This window comes from Ictalurus furcatus, chromosome 11, assembly GCF_023375685.1.
Source record: "Ictalurus furcatus strain D&B chromosome 11, Billie_1.0, whole genome shotgun sequence".
Taxonomy (NCBI): Eukaryota; Metazoa; Chordata; class Actinopteri; order Siluriformes; family Ictaluridae; genus Ictalurus; species Ictalurus furcatus.
The window spans coordinates 20608542-20630499 of NC_071265.1; the positions used below are offsets into that span (position 1 = coordinate 20608542).

The window sequence follows — 21958 nt, forward strand, 5'->3', positions numbered from 1 at the left end:
CAGTAGTCAGACATTTCTTTGTCATTCTTCAGACAATATTTGAAATAAGCAATCAAAAACACATTTGATTTTGTATTTTATTCAATGTTCAGCCAGTCAAAATGGGGAGGGTATTTTTACTGAAAAGAAACTTAAAGAGAACAGGACATTTTGACATAATTTCCTATTTCTTTACAAGACAAAGTATTATCACATATAGAACAAGATAGAACTCCAGAAGTACAACATGCTTCAAATGACATAACACATACAGAAACAACAGCATAGAAAGTTGACAGGTAGAAAGTTTACAAAACACACAGCCTTTAGACCTACAAACAACACCATAAAGGATTTTAGGGGACTGGGGGGTGTAAACAATTCTCTCTTTTGTTTTTGTAAATTCCCTGGAAATTAAATTATGCAATTTTTTTTGTCTTTTACAATGATCAAATGCATACTCAAATTAACATCTGTTTTAATTAGCCTACGTTACTTTTTTTATCCATTATAAGAGTGGATAAAAAAAAAATGGTCATGTGATTGTGCTCATGGTTGAAACCTGAAACACAGCTCACAAATACTGCCTCTATGAGCCTTTTCATATAAAGTAATAGTAAGGGGAAAATAATTCAATTCTAAATCTCTGTATTTTTCAAATAACTGTGAACTGAAAACAATGGATAAAACTTTTTTTTTTTCTTTTCACAGTGTGACCCATGAAAGAGATGAATGTTTTATCTGATTTTATTTTACCTTTAAAATGTTTTGATTGTCATCACTGTTTTCTGACTGTTACCTCAAACATTTTCACACTGAAAATATTTATATACAGTGTCTGACAAAAGGCTGAAATAATGTTGTTGTTTTGTTTTTTTTTTAGGAATATTAAAAACAGCTGTAAAAGATCCACTTCAGAATTCAAATATAACATGTCATAATAAAATAATGCTCTGCCAATAATTATGGACTACATAAGAAGCTTTTTTCCCCCCAATTAACCATACATTAGAAACATTATCAGGGACTATTTATATGTTTTTATACAGTGCCCTCCACTAATATTGGCACCCTTGATAAATACAAAGAAATTACAAAGAAGGCTGTGAAAAATTGTCTTTATTGTTGAACCTTTTCGATGTTTTGTTAAAAATAAAACACAAAAATACTCTGTACTCACTGATTTCAGACAATTGCAAACACAACACAGGTTTATCAAAAAAAAATCTTTGTAAAATATAGGTGCGCAACAATTCTTGGTAATTCATATGAAAAAATATATTTGAAGTATATTCCCGTTGATATTTTACATTTTTTTAGTACACCTGGGTGACTAGGAACAGGAAATTGTTCAAACATGACTTCCTTTTTCACAGGGGTGTAAATATGAGGTAACACATAGCCAAATTCCCTTAGTCATTCATAACAAGGGGTAAGACCAAGGAATATAGCTGTGATGTACGGCAAAAGGTTGTTGAGCTTCACAAACTGGGAAGTGGCTATAAGAAAATAGCACAAGCATTGAAAATGCACATTTCCACCATCAGGGAAATAATTAAGAAGTTCCAGTCAACTGGAAATGTTATGAATCAACCTGGAAGAGGACGTGTGTCTATATTGTCTCAACGCACTATGAAGAGGATGTTTCGATGGCCAAAAAATCTCCAAGGATCACAGCTGGAGAATTGCACAAGTTAGTTGCGTCTTGGGGTCAGAAAGTCTCCAAAACTACAATCCGAAGTCACCTACATCACCACAAGCTGTTTGGAAGGGTTTCAAGAAAAAAGCCTCTACTCTCATCCAAAAACAAACTCAAGCGTCTTCAGTTTGCCAGACAGTACTGGAACTTCAAATGGGATCGGGTTCTATGGTCAGATGAAACCAAAATAGTGCTTTTTGGCAATAAACACCAGAGGTGGTTTTGGTGCACACAGAGAGGTAACCATATGGAAAAGTACCTCATGCCCACGGTTAAATATGGCGGTGGCTCTTTAATGTTTTGGGACTGTTTTTCTCCCAGAGGACCTGGACATTTTGTTAGGATACATGGCATCATGGACTCTATCAAATATCAACAGATATTAAATGAAAACCTGACTGCCTCTGAGAGAAAGCTTAAAATGGGCTGTGGTTGGATCTTCCAGCAGGACGATGATAAAAACATACATCAAAATCAACACAAAAATGGTTTACTGATCACAGAATCAAGGTCCTGCCATGGCCATCCCAGTTCCCTGACTTAGAAACCCATAGAAAACCATTAGGGTGAACTGAAGAGCAGAGTCCACCAGTGTGGGCCTCTAAATTGGAAGGATCTGGAGAGATTCTATGTATGGAGGAATGGTCTCAGATCCCTTGCCATGTATTCTCCAACCTCATCAGGCATTATAGGAGAAGACTCACAGTTGTTATCTTGGCAAAGGGAGATAGTACAAAGTATTGACTAAAAGAGTGCCAATAATTGTTGCACACCTATATATAACAAAGTTTTTTATTATATAAACCTGTGTTGCATTTTCAGTTGTTTGATATCCATGAGAGTAGAGTATTTTTGTGAAGTTTTTTAACAAAAGAGTGAAAACAAAAAACAATAAAAAGTGTTAACAATAAAGACAATTTTTCACAGCCGCCTTTGCTCATATTTAGCAAGGGTGCCAATATTAGTGATGGGCACTGTAATTTCAGTCAAACAAACAAACAAACATGATTACAGTTTGGATCTTTTAGCTCTGCCCTTTAGATATTGAGCTAATTAGCATAAGGTGCAAAACGATTTTCTTTAGCTTTTCATCATGAAAATTTGCTCAAACCATCAGACATTTTATTTAAAGGATAATGCATTGTCAAAATGGTTTGCCTGGCCTGGTTTGACAGGCCTATGAATATGACCGCAAAGACCAAACAGGAAGTGAGGGCATATCTCCACAACACTTCAGCCTATTTACACCAAATTACATGATGTACATGTATGGTACATGAACTTGAGGTAGTGTATCAATTTTGACACAGGCATCTTAATAGGGGGCGCTATAACATTTCAGTTAACTGTTTCTCTGGAACTGCTGTCTGAGTTGAAATTGTGTACGCTACATCCATCTGCTAGTCTGGCTCACTAACTTGGTTGAAAAATATTTTCACACTGAAAATATTTATATACAAAAGTCTGAAATGCTTTCCAGGCAACATTTTAAAACAGCTGTAAAAGATCCACTTCAGAATTCAAATCAATGTCATCATATAAGAATTCTCTGGCAATAATCATGGACTACATAAGAGTATATTTCCATTTAAGCATTCAATAGAAACATTAAACAGAAATGATTTGATTATCAGTCAAAGAAACAATCAAACAAACAAACTGTAATACAAACAATAATGTAATTGAAGTACTGGTAGGCGACAAATTAAAGGAAACCAGCAGCTCTTATATGTTGTAGGGGCATTTTGCTGGTATAGTTTGTGTCATTGCAAAATTAAATCAACAGAACATGAGGGGTTGCTGAATGGTTTGATAAGGATCAAAATAATGTGAATCATATCTCAACTCACTTGAACACCTATGGGAGATTTTGGACTGATAGGTTAGATAGTTCTGTTCACCACCACCATCAAAACACCAATTGTGGGAATATTTTTAGTGTTCATCCCTCCAGTACAGTTCAAGACACTTATAGAATCTATGCCAATGTGAACCTTCAACACCTTACTAAGACAATTTACAGTATGTTGGTGTTTCTTCTAATTTGTCACATTCATATTGCCTGAACTGCTGAAACAGAGATGGTAGTATGTGTGTAAACAATGTAACAGAGATGCCAAATCCCTATAGTTCTTCCTTTTCCTTCATAATTTTTGTGAGAGCTTGGGTTTTACATGAACTACCCATCTCCAAAGTCTGATTACACACTGACAGTGACTTGTGGTTACCCTATCAACTGCTTGTTGCTATTACTAAAACATGTTATACATACCTGAGAATCCCTTCTGCATGGTCATGTATATTTGTGTACACAGGTGTGACAGAAATAGTGAATTGGGTGGAGATATTTTATGAATCCATGTACCTCAATTTTTATGTTTATGCTATGTTTGCAATGTGACCACTCTGTAATAGTTATTTTGATTGTAGCAATGTGTTATGACAAATACACCATATGGTCACAGTACACACTGCAATCATTAGTATGGCCATAAATCCATAAGTATGTGGACACCTGAGCATCACACCTACATGTGCTTTTTGAACATCCTATTCCAGATGTAGTCCCCTCTTTGCTGTTATAATAATCTCCACTCTTCTTCTCAGGCTTTTTCTGCTAGATTTTTGAGTGTGTCTGTGGAGATTTGTGCCCATTCAGCCACAAAAGCATTAATGAGGTCAGGCACTGATATCAATCGAGGAGACCTGGTTCGCAGTCAGCATACGAAATCATCCGAATAGTGTTCAGTGGGTTTGAGGTCAAGGCTCGGTTCAGACCACTCGAGTTCAACATGTCTTTACGGACCTTGTTTTGTGCACAGGGGCATTGTCATGCTGGAACAGGTTTAAGCTAGGCTCAATAGTTTCAGTAAAGGGAAATCTTAATGCTACAGCATACAAAGGCATTAGACAATTGTTTGCTTCAAACTTTGTGGCAACAGTTTGTGGAAAGTGTTTATTTTGGAGTTCCACAGGGTTCTGTTTTAGGCCCACTGCTCTTTACTTTATATATGCTACCCCTAGGTCAAATTATTCGTAAACATGGAATTAGCTTCCACTGTTATGCTGATGATACACAGTTGTATGTTTCAGCGAAGCCAGAGGACAGACAGAAGCTTAGTAAAGCTGAGGATTGTGTAAAGGACATTAGACATTGGATGTTAACTAACTTCCTTCTACTTAATTCTGATAAAACAGAAATACTTTTATTAGGCCTACGTGTAGCTAGAAGTAATCTTTCTGATCACATGGTTATTCTGGATGGTCTTTCTGTTTCATCATGTGCAGCAGTTAAAGACCTTGGAGTGATTATTGACTCCAGCCTATCATTTGATGCTCATGTAGATAATATTACTAGGATAGCCTTCTTTCATCTCAGAAATATTTCTAATATAAGAAACATATTGTCACTACATGATGCGGAAATACTAGTTCATGCATTCGTCACCTCTAGATTAGATTACTGTAATGCCTTACTGTCTGGATGTTCCAGTAGGAATATAAATAAGCTCCAGTTAGTCCAGAATGCAGCTGCTAGAGTCCTAACTAGAACTAGAAGGTACGACCATATCACACCGATATTATCAATACTGCATTGGCTCCCAGTAAAATCTCGCATTAACTATAAAATACTTTTATTAACCTATAAAGCACTAAATGGTCTCGCGCCACAATATCTAAGCGACCTTTTGGTTTTATATAATCCGCCACGCCTACTTAGATCAAAAGATGCAGGCTATTTGACGGTACCTCGAATAGTGAAGGCTACAGCAGGGGGAAGAGCTTTCTCTTATAGAGCCCCACAGTTATGGAACAGTCTTCCTATTAGTGTTCGGGACTCAGACACAGTCTCAGTGTTTAAGTCTAGGCTTAAAACGTATTTGTTTACTCAAGCCTACCCTGACTAGATTCTGTTCTACTACTTTGCAGTCATAATTATCTTTTTTCTCCCTCTCTCCTTTCGCCGAGCCCCACATGAATTTATGGAGATACTAGAGATCCAGATCCTTTCTGCCTCTGGATGGAGCTCAAATCTTCTCTAATTCCAGACTGCTGGGACTACGGCTGCTCCTAAGGCCATACAGACTTCATATAAATCCATAATGAACTTTTTCCCACTATCTGTTGTTACCCAGATGAGGATGGGTTCCCTTCTGAGTCGGGTTCCTCTCAAGGTTTCTTCCTCTTAAAACATCTTAGGGAGTTTTTCCTTGCCACCGTCGCCACTCAGTGGCTTGCTCAGTTGGGATAAATTCGCACCTTTAATATCTGTATACCATGTTGATATTTCTGTAAAGCTGCTTTGAGACAATGTCTATTGTAAAAAGCGCTATACAAATAAAATTGAATTGAATTGAATTGAATTGAATTGAAAGCTCACATATGGGTGTGATGTCAGGTGTCCACATACTTTTTGCCATATAGTGTACATTGAAGTAGGTTTCATACTACATATTGGTTTCTATTACACAATAGGAAAACATAAAAGATAATATGTTAATTTGACCAGAATTATTTCAGCAGGTTGACCCAGGATTTTGGCATAGTAGCACTGATAATGACTGAAAATGCTACTTTTTGCCAGTCTTGTTTATAAAAACTCTGATATGCTAAATAAAATAAGACATTGATGAAAAATAATAATAATAAAAAAATAACTATGACTTAAACAAGCTTGCATCCCCACAGTGTAAATGTCCTTTGTGGTTGTTACATAATTGACTGGCCCAACACAATAGAATGATGCAATTTCTAGATTTCTACAATGTTCATGTCTATATAAAAATAAATCAGTTACACTATATGTGTACAACTTTGAGAGTGTGTGCAGAAATGTAAATCATCACATATTACTATAAGGACATCTCAAACCCATTCACACACTCAGGCATTGTAGACATTCAGACCTGCAATTAAGTAAGGCTAGTTTCTTACCAGGGATCGTGATAGGGATTGGGTTGCACTCATAAACAGGCTATAACTTTAACTTTATCTAAAGCCTTATCTTGAAAGTGGGCTCTGGACAATGGCTAGATGACTTCGGCAGTGTATGACTGTCCCTGTCTGTACTTTACAGACCTGTTCTGTCTGTTCAGTGTTGAATTTTCCATTCCAACCTGACTGCACAAAATTAATTATGTCAGATTCTGACAACAGTCACATTTGTTTCCGTTTACCTTGGGGCATGCCAGTGCAGGCTACCTAACACCAATACAGCAAACATACAAAATATTGGGTGAGACAGGAAGAAATATGGGCTGTGGTACCTCTGTGGACACTGCAATGAGCATTCAGGTTTACTATATCCATTGCCTTTGCCTCCCTCCATGCTCTTTATTTCTCTGTAGTCACTAAATGCCCTCAAATGTCTCAGAGGCTTTCATCAAAGGTGTTGGAACGTCCTTTGTCCCCTCTATATCTATGTAAAGCATGTAATGCCAAATTATTATCATGATTTACACTTGGATTGTTTCCCAATGGGAATCGACAGTTCTGACCCAACAGCCTCTGTGCAGCTTCCAGGTGGTTGGTGCCCCTCTGATAGGCAATATTTAGGTGAGGCTTGGTGCACAGACTTCCGAGCAGACGGTCTGATGGACTGCTTTCTCTGAGATGTTCTTCATCATCTGTATCAGCATCAATGTACCTGTTGATAGAGGCATCATGAAATGTGAAAACAGTAGGTGTGAGTGCAACTCCCTCTGGTGTCTGCGGTGGAGTCCTGCTGCTAGCTGTAGTGTAGATAGATACTTCTGGGCTGATCAGGGAGCGATCTGAAGGAGCAGAGTTGTCTAATAAAAGACCACCAACTGGACATGAATCCCCATAACTGTGATGATTCACTCTAAGAGAACGTGTTTTCAGATGGTTTCCACCATGATGTGAACTCTCTATGTCAGGAGGCTTTGCAGCAGAACATGGTGGAGTAAGCATGGGTTCATGTTCAATGGTGGTCTGAAGGTTTGGATTAGCACTGACCCGTCCTGATAATCCAGAACTGTGTGAAAAACAAGAACTTTCTGGGAGAGACAAGCCCACTGCGAGACTGTAAGGGAATCGTGCATTTTCTTGAAAGTCTGTGGCACAGCTGATGTAGCTGTCAATGCTGGACAGACTTTTCATATCCACCACTCCTTCGTGACCTCCAAATGGACCAACTCCATGACCTGGCAAGGTACCTAGCTCAATCTCATCCCTTCTGCTACCTGCTCGCGATGAACACCTGTCTTTGGTGTTAAGGTTGGGTTGTGACTGAGTCTTGGACATCTGGTTGTACACTTCCTCTAATTTCTGTGGATTCAGCCTCTGAGGGCTGGAGGCCCTCGCCTTGTTTGGGGAGCCCTGTTCTTGATTGAATGAGCGATTGGAGCTGGTGTCAGACGCAGCTCTCTTGGATGACCATTTCCAGCGACTAGGTGAGAGATGGTTGTCTTGAAGCTTCTCACCCTTCTCCATCACCACCATATCAAGAAGCTCTGTACCACGGGAAAAAGCATCCCTAACATTCATAGACACTATGCTGCCATTGCGCTTGGCTCGTTCTAAAGCCTCACGTCTCTTGATGGCTTTCTCTTGCCTCTTCTGCTCCTTATAGAACTCAGAGAAGTTGTTTACAATGATAGGGATAGGGAGTGCAATGACCAGCACTCCAGCAATGCAGCAGAGACCGCCAACTATCTTGCCTAACAATGTCTTTGGATAAATGTCCCCATATCCCACAGTGGTCATGGTAATAGTAGCCCACCAAAAGGAGGCAGGTATGCTCTTGAACTTTGTGTCATCTTCATCCTTTTCAGCAAAGAAAACCAAACTTGAGAAGATCATGATGCCCATTGCTAAAAAGAGAATTAGCAGGCCAAGTTCATTGTAACTGCGTCGTAACGTGAAGCCCAGTGACTGTAGCCCAGTAGAGTGACGAGCTAATTTCAGGATTCGCAAAATTCGCATAATCCGAAAGATCTGCACCACTCGCCGCACATTCTGGAACTGCAGTACACTTTTGTTGGACTCTGTGAGGAAGATGGTAACATAGTATGGAAGGATAGCCAACAGGTCAATGACATTAAGTGGACCTTTGAAAAACTTCCATTTATTAGGTGCAGAAAGAAAGCGAAGGAGATATTCCATGGTAAACCAGGCAATGCAGACTGCCTCGACATGGGCCAGTTGAGGGTTGTCTGTGCTCTGGCCAAACTCATCTATGCCTTGCAGTTCTGGAAGGGTGTTGAGAGACAGAGCAATGGTAGACAGCACAATGAACAATATGGAGATGATGGCCAATATCTGTAGATTAGAAATATCAGAAAACACAATTAGAGAAAAAAGCATTTGAGGGTTATTGTTCTTCTACAATTCCTAAAGTGTGTATATATAATTGTGTTTTTTTTTGTTTGTTTGTTTAGATCAGTGAACAGTTCTCTGTCAACCGGATGGAACACACTCACTGTCCACTTTAACAGGAACACCTGCTCATTTATTCAGTTATCCTATCCTATCAGCCAATCAATGCATAAAATCACACAGATACAGGTCAAGAGCTTCAGTTAATGTTCACATCAGACATAAGAATGGGGAAAAATGTGATCTCTGTGACTTTAACCATGGCAGGTTGTTGGTAGCAGATGGGCTGATTTGAGTATTTCAGAAACTGCAGATCTCCTGAGATATTCATACACAACAGTGGGTGAAAATGTCTTGTTAATAAGAGAGATCAGAGGAAAATGCCCAGATTGTTTTGCCTATAGCCAGGAAGGCTATAGTAACTCAAATAGTCACTCTTTACAACCACCGTGAGCAGAAAGGCATCTCAGCATGCACAAAACATCGAACCTTGAAGTGGATGGGCTACAACAGTAGAAGACCACATTGGGTTCCACTCATGTCAGTCAAGAACAGGAATCTGAAGCTATCCAGGTCACAGGCTCATCCAAACTGACAGCTGAAGATTAGAAAAAAAATCACCTGGTCTCCTCTAATCTCTCTCATCAACAAGGTGTTTCAGCTGGCAGACCCTCTGCACACATGATGTTTGTTGTTTTTTGCACCATTCTGTGTAAACTCTAGAGATTGTTGTGCATGAAAATTCCAGGAGATCAGCAGTTTCTGAAATACTCAAACCAGCCCAGCTGGTACCAACAACCATGCCACGGATAAAGTCACAGAGATGACACTTTTACCCCATTATGTTGTTTGATGTGAACTTTAATTGAAGCTCTTGACTTGTATATGCATGATTTGATGCACTGTGCTGATCCCACATGATTGGCTGATTGGAGAACTGCATATTAATGTGGACGGTGAGTGTATATTTTTGCTATATACCAAACCCTGACACACCTATATATATATATATATATATATATATATATATATATATATATATATCAAGATTGCTGTCTAAACCTGGTTAATGTGCTGAGAACTGGGAAAGATCAAAATATAAACACTTTGGGAGGTTATCTTTAAATTATTATAGAACTTATAACATAACCAAACCATAACAGACAGTAGTTCAGAAGGGAGACCCCTTTTGGTGTGGACAACAGCATAAACTGTCAGAGTGCCACAGTTTTTTTGTCAAATGCAGTGGACCTAAGTTTTCCTTCAACCAAGGATTGTATCAGTTTTATTACATAGACTTTAAGTGTTATCACAGGTCCTAATTATCACAGGACCCCAATGTCAGGAAGGTACACATACATTCTAAAATATACTGTGTGTTTGGGTCTCTAATTTTAGATCATTAGATTGATAAGTAAAGTAATATTGGTAGAATAAAAAGACAAACTGTAATTTATATCAGTAACAGCACTGCTTATCTTCTCTTTCAAAAACACAAATTGTTCAGTCAGTCATACACGTGTTCATTATTGAAAATTGGCTAATCATAATTAATTGATAATACAATAATCTTTCCCCCAGAAAACAAATATTAAAAAAAAACTATCTTAAAAACAAACAAACAAAAAAACAAGGCTAATTTCATTCAGAAAAATATATATTCAGTATATTATATACATATTGCTTTGGATAGAAGAAGTAAAGGAAGATCAGTTACTGTCTGTATTTTCTATATACGTTGTGCCTTAATATAGTTTGTCAGGAAAGGAAAACCACAGACTACAGATGAACTGTGTGTAGAATGTTTCACTATGAGGCTGGGTGTTGTGATGGTGCAGTGGGCAGGGTGGTAAAGCTGTGGAAAATGCTGCCTGTGATGTTGTAGTAGCCCAAGGACTGGTCTAATCCTTAAACTGTCTGCATCTTGCACAAGGACACAGCAGGACTGCTCTGTCCTTAACATTGTAGATCAGACCCTCAAAGAACAGTCCCTGTACTAATTATCTTTATCAGGTTTTAGTAATGCTGTAGGACAGCAAGAAATATGTTTGAAAATATGATTTTGCTTATTCCATGTGACTGAGCTGCTGAAGAACTGGGTACACAATCATAAAGAGGGGCACAGGCACATATCCGAGGTTCTGTAGGTAATAGTTATATGTAACCAGAGCAAGAGGACCCTCATTTAACTTGAAAAACTATTGTAATGCCCCCTGTTCATAGTTCCCCCACCCTTGCCTAAACACAAACATGCTTATATGAAAATATTCTCCTTAACACACTGAGAAGGAAGTGGTTCATCCATGATGCCATTCACCTGCTAGCCCTTCACCACCAATAAGAGGAGAGCACTGTTGCCATGAAACCATGGCAGATGTGAATTATAAGCCTAACCATTTACCTCTGTTTCACTGTCTACTTCCTTTGTTTTAACATTTTTATTCTGTCTCTTTTATAGTAAGGTATTAGTCATATAAACATTCCCTTTACTTGCTTCATGTAATTTATTTTGTCTGTTTTCCAAAACAATACAATTACAGCTGATTATTGATACAAAGTATGTCATTTTGTATGCAGTAATAAATGGTCCTTAAATCTTAATTGGTTAATATCAACCAACATTTTTCAGTGTGTGTATGAATTCAGATGGTTTCTTGTGCATAGTTGGCATAGGTGTGCGTGCGTGTGTGTGTGACAAAAATAGTAAAACAAACATGCAGTCATGTGAAAAAATAAGTACACCCCATGGAAATGATTGGCTATTTATTTATTTATTACATATTTGGACAAGCAAACATTTGAAACTATTAATAAAGGTGATCAACTCAATCAAATGACACATAAAATTGACATTTTGTAGTAATGTGCACAATTTAAATTAACGATAAAAAACCAGATCAGACACAAAGTAAGTACACCCCGACATTTATCACACCTTCAAATCAAATTAGAATCAGGTGTTAAAGATTGGGTGCCAGTGATTAGAACCTGCTTAGGGAGTGCAGGTAGAACCTGTCTTATTTATACCCCTCTCATATCTAGTGTCTGGTGTTCCCTTTGCTATTGAGGTGTGTGATGTCATCATGCCAAGCTCTAAAGAGTTCTATAAGGCCTTCAGAATAAAAGTTGTGGATGCCTATGAGTCTCACAAGGGATTTAAAAAGATCTCCAAATTATTTGAAATACATCATTCCACTGTAAGGAAAATAATCTAGAAATGGTGCAGATTTCAAACGACTGCCAATCTGTCCAGGACTGGCCAACGCAGCAAATTCAGCCTAAGAGCGTCTGATGCAAAAAGAAGTCTCCAAAATTTAATCACAGGATCTGCTAGTAAGTTTACAGCTGTTGGTATTGGAAGTGTGCAGGAAAAATCTTTGCAAGACTACAGTTTGCCAGTGAGCATATAGGAAAAGACCAGGCCATTTGGATTAATGTTAGAGTTGTTTGGCCACAGTAACAGCAGAATGTTTGGCGCAGACCAAAGACAGTTTGAAAGCTGAAGTTGAACTGAAAGTGGACCTTTCAACAGGATACTGATCCTAAGGACACTAGCAAATCCATCAAGGAATGGCTCAAAAAGAAGAAACGGAGGGTTATAGAATGGCCGAGTCAAAGCCCAGATTTCAATCCCAGTGAAATGTTGTGGGGGGATTTGAAACATGCAATACATGCAAGAAAACCCTCAAACATCTTGCAACTGAAAGAATATTGCACGGAAGAGCAGTCAAAAATTGCAGCAAGCCTGGTGGACAATTATGCAAAACATCTACAAGTTATTTCTGCTAAAGGGGGCAATACTAGCTTTTGAGGCCAAGAGTGTACTTACTTTTTCCACAGAAGTATATCACATATATTGATATTTCTGTTGAATAAATGATTTAAAAATCTCGTTTTCCTTGTGCTTTTAGTAATTAATTACTACTAATTATCATCTTTATTAATAGGCACTGTTTCAAAGAGGATTAAATGTTTGCTTATCCAAATATGTCAAAAAAGCCAACAATTTCCATGAGGTGTACTTATTTTTTCACATGACTGTATGTGTGTTTGTGAGTACATGTTGAAAAGACTTAGCCTCACCTGTGGCCATTCTAAGCCTTTCCCTAAGAACTCTTCCTCTGACCTTGCTGCCGATATGTCTCCATAGCAACCATATCTATACTCAACATGAAGCCTAAGCATGGAAGGGCTGGTTAGTTCATGGAGATTTCTTTCCTTTCAAAGTCTCTCATCCCTCTAGTCCTCTGTATCCCAATATTGTTTCTCCTTTTTCTTTAGAGCTGCACTCCTTGATGTTTAGAGAGCAGAATTGTGAAGATTATGCTTGAATGGCAGCTGTCTGTTTGAATGATTTCCTCACTTTTTTTTTTTACTTCAGTTCTCACCTTCAAGACCACTAAGGGATCAAAATGACTCTCATGCTTTTACACTGTGATCACATCTGGGAGCACCCTGCCGCCATCAATCCTATTAGCACCTCTCAAAAGGGTGGCTGTGGCTCAGGTGGTAGAGCAGGCTGTCCACTAATCGTAAGGTTGGCCGTTTGATTCCTGCCCCACATGTATCCACATACCAAAGTGTCCTTGGGCAACATACTGTAACCCAAGTTGCTCACGATGGCAAGCTAATGCCTTTCATGTGTGTCTGAACGGGTGAATGAGAAACAGTGTAAAGTGCTTTGTAGAACCACTAAGGTTAAAAGCATTATATAAATGCAGACCATTTACAGATTGACAGAATTCATTATGAAGCGAGGAAGGTTCATAGTTTGATATTACTTGGTAATAAATGAATATTATTTTAACTTAATAATGCTAACAGATATCGTTCATAAATCCATATAGATTAACTTGAAAGACTACATTTTCCCCGTACTTTTCTCAGACAGACGGTTCAGTTTTGCAGGTAGGTGGGCACAGGTGGGTTGGTGAGATAAGGTTTCTGTGGAGTAGAGGGGGTGGGGGCTGCTTGGGGAGTGCAGGTGGTTGGGTGAGATGTGGTTTCTAGGGGGTTGAGTGGAGTATTGGGTAATGATGGGGTGCAGCTTAGGGAGTGCTGTTGGTTTGGTGGTGTGATGATGTTTTGTGGGAGTGGGTGGGGGAGTGGGAGGAGGGTGGTTGAGTTGGGGGTTGATGGCGATTGGGCGGAGCAGCTTTTTGGGTGCTGGTGGTTGGGAGAGATGGGATTTGGGGCAGGGAAATTAGTTGTAGCACAGTGGGATGTCTGCTACAGCATCTCGTGGGGGTTCGGGGGTTGGGGGGAGAGCACGGAGTGCATGGACACATTGACATGGAGTTCTGACTTGAATGAAATGCAGCATAACATTAATCAGTGAAAATAATTGTTTCCATGGACTGAAATTCCTCGAGGATCTGTGGCAGAGCGGTGTGTAAGTCTGTCGACGTTATCTGGCTTTTAGTACTCAAGACATGCTCAAAGAACATTTTGAAGTGTTTTATTGTACATACAATAACATGTCCATGGTTAGTCTGGCGTATATATGACGTGTCAATGAAGCTTTTATTGATACTTTTGTCAATTGTCATATTTTGATAATAATTATTAAAATAATATATTCATTATATTATTATATCATCATAATATATAGTATATACAGTGAGGGAAAAAAGTATTTGATCCCCTGCTGATTTTGTACGTTTGCCCACTGACAAAGAAATGATCATTCTATAATTTTAATGGTAGATTTATTTGAACAGTGAGAGACAGAATAACAACAAAAAAAATCCAGAAAAACGCATGTCAAAAATGTTATAAATTGATTTGCATTTTAATGAGGGAAATATGTATTTGACCCCTTTGCAAAACATGACTTAGTACTTGGTGGCAAAACCCTTGTTGGCAATCACAGAGGTCAGACGTTTCTTGTAGTTGGCCACCAGGTTTGCACACATCTCAGGAAGGATTTTGTCCCACTCCTCTTTGCAGATCTTCTCCAAGTCATTAAGATTTCGAGGCTGACGTTTGGCAACTCAAACCTTCAGCTTTTCTATGATTTTCAGATAACCTTCAGATTTTCTATGGCTAGGCCACTCCAGGACCTTAATGTGCTTCTTCTTGAGCCACTCCTTTGTTGCCTTGGCCGTGTGTTTTGGGTCATTGTCATGCTGGAATACCCATCCACGACCCATTTTCAATGCCCTGGCTGAGGGAAGGAGGTTCTCACCCAAGATTTGACAGTACATGGCCCTGTCCATCGTCCCTTTGATGCGGTGAAGTTGTCCTGTCTGCTTAGCAGAAAAACACCCCCAAAGCATAATGTTTCCACCTCCATGTTTGACGGTGGGGATGGTGTTCTTGGGGTCACAGGCAGCATTTCTCCTCCTCCAAACATGGCGAGTTGAGTTGATGCCAAAGAGCTCCATTTTGGTCTCATCTGACCACAACACTTTCACCCAGTTGTCCTCTGAATCATTCAGATGTTCATTGGCAAACTTCAGACGGGCATGTATATGTGCTTTCTTGAGCAGGGGGACCTTGCGGGCGCTGCAGGATTTCAGTCCTTCACGCCATAGTGTGTTACCAATTGTTTTCTTGGTGACTATGGTCCCAGCTGCCTTGAGATCATTGACAAGATCCTCCCGTGTAGTTCTGGGCTGATTCCTCACTGTTCTCATGATCATTGCAACTCCATGAGGTGAGATCTTGCATGGAGCCCCAAGCCGAGGGAGAGTGAAAGTTCTTTTGTGTTTCTTCCATTTGCAAATAATCGCACCAACTGTTGTCACCTTCTCACCAAGCTGCTTGGCAATGGTCTTGTAGCCCATTCCAGACTTGTGTAGGTCTACAATCTTGTCCCTGTCATCCTTGGAGAGCTCTTTGGTCTTGGCCATGGTGGAGAGTTTGGAATCTGATTGATTGATTGCTTCTGTGGACAGGTGTCTTTTATACAGGTAACAAGCTGAGATTAGGAGCACTCCCTTCAAGAGTGTGCTCCTAATCTCAGCTCGTTACCTGTATAAAAGACACCTGGGAGCCAGAAATCTTTCTGATTGAGAGGGGGTGAAATACTTATTTCCCTCATTAAAATGCAAATCAATTTATAACATTTTTGACATGTGTTTTTCTGGATTTTCTTGTGGTTATTCTGTCTCTCACTGTTCAAATAAATCTACCATTAAAATTATAGACTGATCATTTCTTTGTCAGTGGGCAAACGTACAAAATCAGCAGGGGATCAAATACTTTTTTCCCTCACTGTAAATATATATTTGAATTCAAGTTGTTGAAACAGCTTGAAAAAGACATCTTTTCACATTTAACTTTTCAACCAAATTTAGACTTTGAGGGACATCTTTTTATAGACGTCTTTTCAACGACCTGAAAAAGACAGCTTTTCACCTTTCAACCAAATCTCAACATTGTTGAGATATCTGGCAACGTTGTCTTTTCAACATCTTTTCAATGAGTTGTTGCTGGGTGGGAATGCATGCAGACATACATAAATGATCATGCTAATACACAAAATCTTGTGACGGTCAATACATTCAAGTTTTCACACAGCTCCGTGAATGACTGGAACATTACTTTCCTGTTCTCTTGTCTTCTTGCTTTTTTCTTTTTCAGCTATGTTTTAGAAGCCCTTGAGACATGAACCAAAATGCAGCTGTGCACTGCGCACACACACACAGACACACACACACACACACACACACACATACAGGCAGCTGACCTAAATGACTGGTCTTTGGCATAGCCACATTGTCTCATATATTATTCATGTCGCTGAGTTCTGGGGGAGAATCCTGTCTTAGTGTCTATATTTAAACCCACCCAGACAGTTACAGAGCTATTTATAGTACAGCCGAGGGGACAACAGTAGTCTAGAAAAGTAGCTTTTCTAGGCACGCACACACTTTTTCATCCTTATCTTTGTGAGGACCTTACATTGCTATAATTTTTAATGCAACTAATTAATTAATTATGTATGCTGAGAGACAGGTGGCACAGTACCAACATATAGTTTGTATTCATGTATGTATGTTGAAGTGTGCAGAGATGTTGGTAACAGAAACATGCCTCATTCATGCCAACAGACTCTAATCAGAAAGAACACACACACACACACACACAAACACACACACACACCAGCAACATAAACAGTATTTAACACATACATATCATCCCAACCCTACATACACACATGCTAATCTTGGTAGAGACAGCTGTGCGTCCAAGCATACGACACTGTTGCTATGGAGACGCTGACGACAGGCTTTTTAGCATTGCAGAGATGGAAGGGTGTGCGTGTGTGTGTGTGTATGTGTGTGTGTGTGTGTGCGTTGTGAGCAAGGGTGAGTGTGACGATGAGGACATTGGTGAAGAACCAGGACAAAACCACTACAAAGAAAAAGGTGTAGGCAATATAAGCATGACTGGTGTAAACATAATACCCTGAAATAATTCAAATTTATTTGTACTGTAACAGTCCACAATAACATACAATAAATTTAAAAGATTTCTTCTTAGACTTATTCATGTGTTATCATTATTCATGCACACTTACAGGTGTAGCAATATAATAGTATGCCTTCATATCTTGATAATGTCTTGAGTAAATGTAGAGCAACAGAGTTTCAAAACAGGGCCATAATAAAACTCTCCTGTTGTGTTCCAGTCAAATTTGCTGTTTTCTTCTAAATATGAGACTGAAAGCATAACTCTGGTGGCATTAGGCTTAATTACCTCATCAAGGCTATGCGTTTGAACATATTTTAATGCGCTTGATAATAAATGATAACTGGTTTTATTGAGAATTGGCTTCTCCAAATTGCCCCAAGGTGAATGTTTAAATGAGTGTGTGAATGAGAGTGTGCACAGTGCTTTGCGATGGACTTGCTACCCATCCAGGGTGTATTCCTGCCCATTGTTCCGGAGAGTGGGCCGCAACCCGTTCCAGCATGACAATGCCCCTGTGCACAAAAAGGCCCAGAAATACATCGTTTGCCAAGTTTGGAATGGAAAAACTCATGTGGTCTGCACATAGCTTGACCTCAACCCTACTGAGCACCTTTGGGATGAATTGGAATGCCAACTGCATACCAGGCCTCCTCGCCTGACATCAGAACCTGACCTCACTAATGCTCTTGTGGATAAATGGGAAAATCCCCACAACTGCACTCCAAAATCTAGTGGAAAACCTTCCCAGAAGGAGCGCAGGCTGTTATAGTAGTAAAAGGGGACTAAATCTTAAATGGGATGTTCAATAAGCACAAATGAAGTTAAGTGGTTAAGTGTCCACATACCTTTGGCCATACAGTATATGTATTCATTGGCCACTTCAATAGTTAGACATAAGTGCTTTAATTGTGGTATGGTTGTTGGTGCCTGGCAGCAACATAACTACTGATCTCCTGGGATTTTCAGAACAGTCTCTAGAGTTTACACAGAATGGACTGAGTGAAAGTTTTGTTGATTGTTGGTTAGAGAGGTCACAGAAGAATAGCCAGAGTGGTTTGAGCTGACATAAAGTCTACAAAAACTCAAATAACCACTGTTTACAACCATGGTGAGTATAAAAGCATTTCAGAACACATTGTTCCTTGAGGTGGATGGGCTGCAAGAGCAGAAGACCAGAACTGGTTTCTTCCTGTCAGCCTGTAAGGTACAGAAATTTAGGTTATAGTGGGCACAGTTTCACAGAAACTGGGATGCTGAAAATTGGACAAACACTATCAAACAATGAAGCAAAAGGGGAAAACCACAGAACAAAAACCATAAAATCAAAGCATGACCAACATCATACACTGAAGACCAGAACATGAGTAACAAGAGCTTAGTAGTCTAGGCAGATAATGCAAACAAGACTTACTGTAGCAATGAGCATTTGAATATAAAGACTGTAAATCACAGAATCCAAATAAAGACCAGACGAGCCTAATTAGAATGGCAGTGAGTCGGAGTGAATATATTTGGAGGAGATAGGGGAAGGAGATTGGAGAAATCCTGTGAAACTCTGTGCAAGATTAAACCCTGGAGTTGTGAGGAAGCAAAACTACCCACTGTACAGTACCTCCATGACTCCCTCTGCACACAATGCATAAAATCCAACTGTGGTTGAAATGACCCTTGGTAAAATTCAGGCCATGCATTTTCTGAGTTGCTCTTTGGAAAGATTCTTTCTAAATAGCTTGCTGTTATTCAGGTCATGTCTAATAATTGAAACTTGAACTGAAGCGTTGCCTCCCTCAACATACTGCTTAGTAAAATGAAATAATCATCAGTAATTGTGCCACATTCAGAGAAAATACCATTCAGAGAAAGAATATATTAATGCAAAAGTAAAGAGAGTGGGAAAAGGAGAATGTTTAAATGGCTGATGGAATATAAATCTTTGCAGACAGAGCCTCTAGTCATTTCAACAGGAAAGTGTGACTATGTAAAAACCCACAAAGAGTGGTAGACTTCAGCAACAAATTGGTATTCCAGGATAAAACACTGTTATATGAAAACACTTACTTAAGTTACTAAAATACTTTTAATTGTAGACATACTTGTACTTTCCTCTGGTTTATAATGAAATAGTTTAAGGTTTTGACCATTAAATCCACTCCTGCTTTATTGGCTCTGTTTTATTCATTAAATAACAATTCATTGAACATGACCTTGAGATGCAGTTGTGTACTAATTCTGACCCAGCAGCGTCTGTAAGAATAGCTATCTTCACTATCATTTGCTATTTTTTTCTTGCAAATAGAGTGCATTTTAAATGGTATTTTTACTTTATTCATGAAATATATTATTTAACAGCAACAAGCCTACTGCATTTGAATTTTTGGCCACACTTTAGTCTAAATTCCCCACAAGCAATCACCATGGAAACCATTGTAGTTCACCATGGAAACATGATTTGGATGTCAATGGTGGAGGTGAATGGGTTTGTTGCGATTAAATGTGCAAGTACTCACAAGGCATTCATACATACACTCTGCACTTCCAGAGCTTGTCAGCATTTATGCTGAATGTATGATCAAAAGATTATAAAATATATGTGCAGTGTTTCCCTACACACAGTACTGTACTCTGCCCAGGTACAGTAAATTGATGTCTGCCCAAATATTTTGTCCCATTTAAAAAAATCATTTTATTATTTATTCTTTCAAAGAAAAAAAAACCCAATTGTTTTTAATTTAGTGGTGACATGAATGAAAGAGAGAGAGGGGAGGGAAGAATAGCGCAGCACTGTGGAAACTAGAAGAAGTACAGCAAGATGCGATTGCCCACAGGTCATTCCATCTCAAGTGGTCCAATAATAAATTTTCCCCAAATTTTTTTTCAGAGATTTTATCTATGTATTGGCATTGCAAAACCACCAGTTTATTTTTAATTTTACTTGGTTTAACTACGACGGCCATCTTTGTGTCATGGCACAAAGAAAAAACCTTGGCTATACAGCTGTTTACAGAAACTTCAATTTCTTGGCTCAAGATAGTCCTAGCTCCTTGGAACAAATACCGCTCTAGAGTACATTACAAGGTAATAATTAAAAATTGCACACTTAAGTCAAAATGTAATGCTCAAGATTGCTCACACTTCCATTTTTAGGGTCAATTTACGTACAATGGAAAGGGTTCGAGTCTCAGTGTTAAATTTTAGGGGGTACCTAGGTAAGTATAGTGTGCATGCAGAACATTTCAGGTTTGAAACTTCTCTTTTTTATGTAAGCAAGACATTGCTATTTAAAAAAAAAAATCCCCTCAATTTTGGGTTGAATATTTCTGGTGAGGGACCAGATACAAACCTGAAATTTTCACCGTTCAATAAGTAGCATTCTTCTGTAAAAAAAAAAAAAAAAAAAAAAAAAATTGAGCTTGAGATTCCACTGTTTATAAAAAAAAGAACAGTATTTTACAGGAATTATTTTTATGATTGACATACAATAGCTTATTGTCAATAAGGACTAAGATGCTGCTACATTTGATATTGACAACAGTGAAGACTGGCAACAGGTTCTTCAGATCTGCAAAGTTTAGCTACAGCCTCCAAACTTACCTGCCTGTAATTTTCTAGTAATCCTGAAGACATTGGTTAGCTTTTTCAGGACCGTGCATATTATGGGTTAGGGTTAGGGTTAGGGTTATGTATAATAAAATAAATAAGATTATTTAAAATTAGTGTAATTAATAATTATATTTGAATTAATTTACAATAAATAAATAATAACTATTTTTAAGACAAAGAACAATAGCCCAACCAGAGGTCATAAGTAAAAATATATACACTAATCAGCCATAACAATAAAACCACTGACAGGTGAAGTGAATAACATTTATTATCTCATTACAGTAGCACCTGTTAAGGTTTGGGAAATGTTGGGTAGCAAGTGAACAGTCAGTTCTCAAGGTGATGTGTTGCAGGGGAAAAATGGCCAAGCTTAATAATATGAGCGATTTTGACAAAGACCAAATTGTGATGGCTAGACAACTGGGTCAGAGCGTCTTCAAAACGACAGGTGAGGTGTTCCCAGTATCCAGTGAGCAGTACCTACCAAAAGTGGTCCAAGAAAGGACAACCAGTGAACCAGCGATAGGGTCATGGGCACCCAAGGCTCACTGATGCAAATGGGGAGCGAAGTCTAGCCAATCTGGTCCCATCCCACAGAACAGCAACTGCAGCACAAATTGCTGAAAAAGTTTATGCTGTGATAGAAAGGTGTCAGAACACACACTGCATCACAGATTGCTGTGTATGGGGCTGCGTAGCTGCAGACTGATCAGAGTCCCAATGCTGACCCATGTCCACCACAGAAAGTGCCTACAATGGGCATGTGAGCATCAGTACTGGACCATGGTGCAATGGAAGAAGATAACCTGGTCTGATGAATCATGTTTCCTATTACATCATGTGGATGGGCAGGTGCCTGTGCATCACTTACCTAGGGATGAGATGGCACCAGGAGGCACTATGGGAAGAAGGCAA

At 38.9% G+C, this 21958-nt stretch overlaps 1 protein-coding gene across 1 annotated transcript in view; it reads right to left on the reverse strand.

The window, feature by feature from the left end:
- Positions 1–5727: 5727 nt before the first annotated feature.
- kcnb1 (potassium voltage-gated channel, Shab-related subfamily, member 1) overlaps positions 5728–21958 on the reverse strand; it is a 36752-nt gene continuing 20521 nt past the window's right edge. Inside the window, exon 3 of the mRNA XM_053636279.1 lies at positions 5728–8962. Within this exon, the coding sequence (XP_053492254.1) occupies positions 7049–8962 (1914 nt within the window). The 3' untranslated portion in view covers positions 5728–7048. The remainder of the gene's footprint in view (positions 8963–21958) is intronic.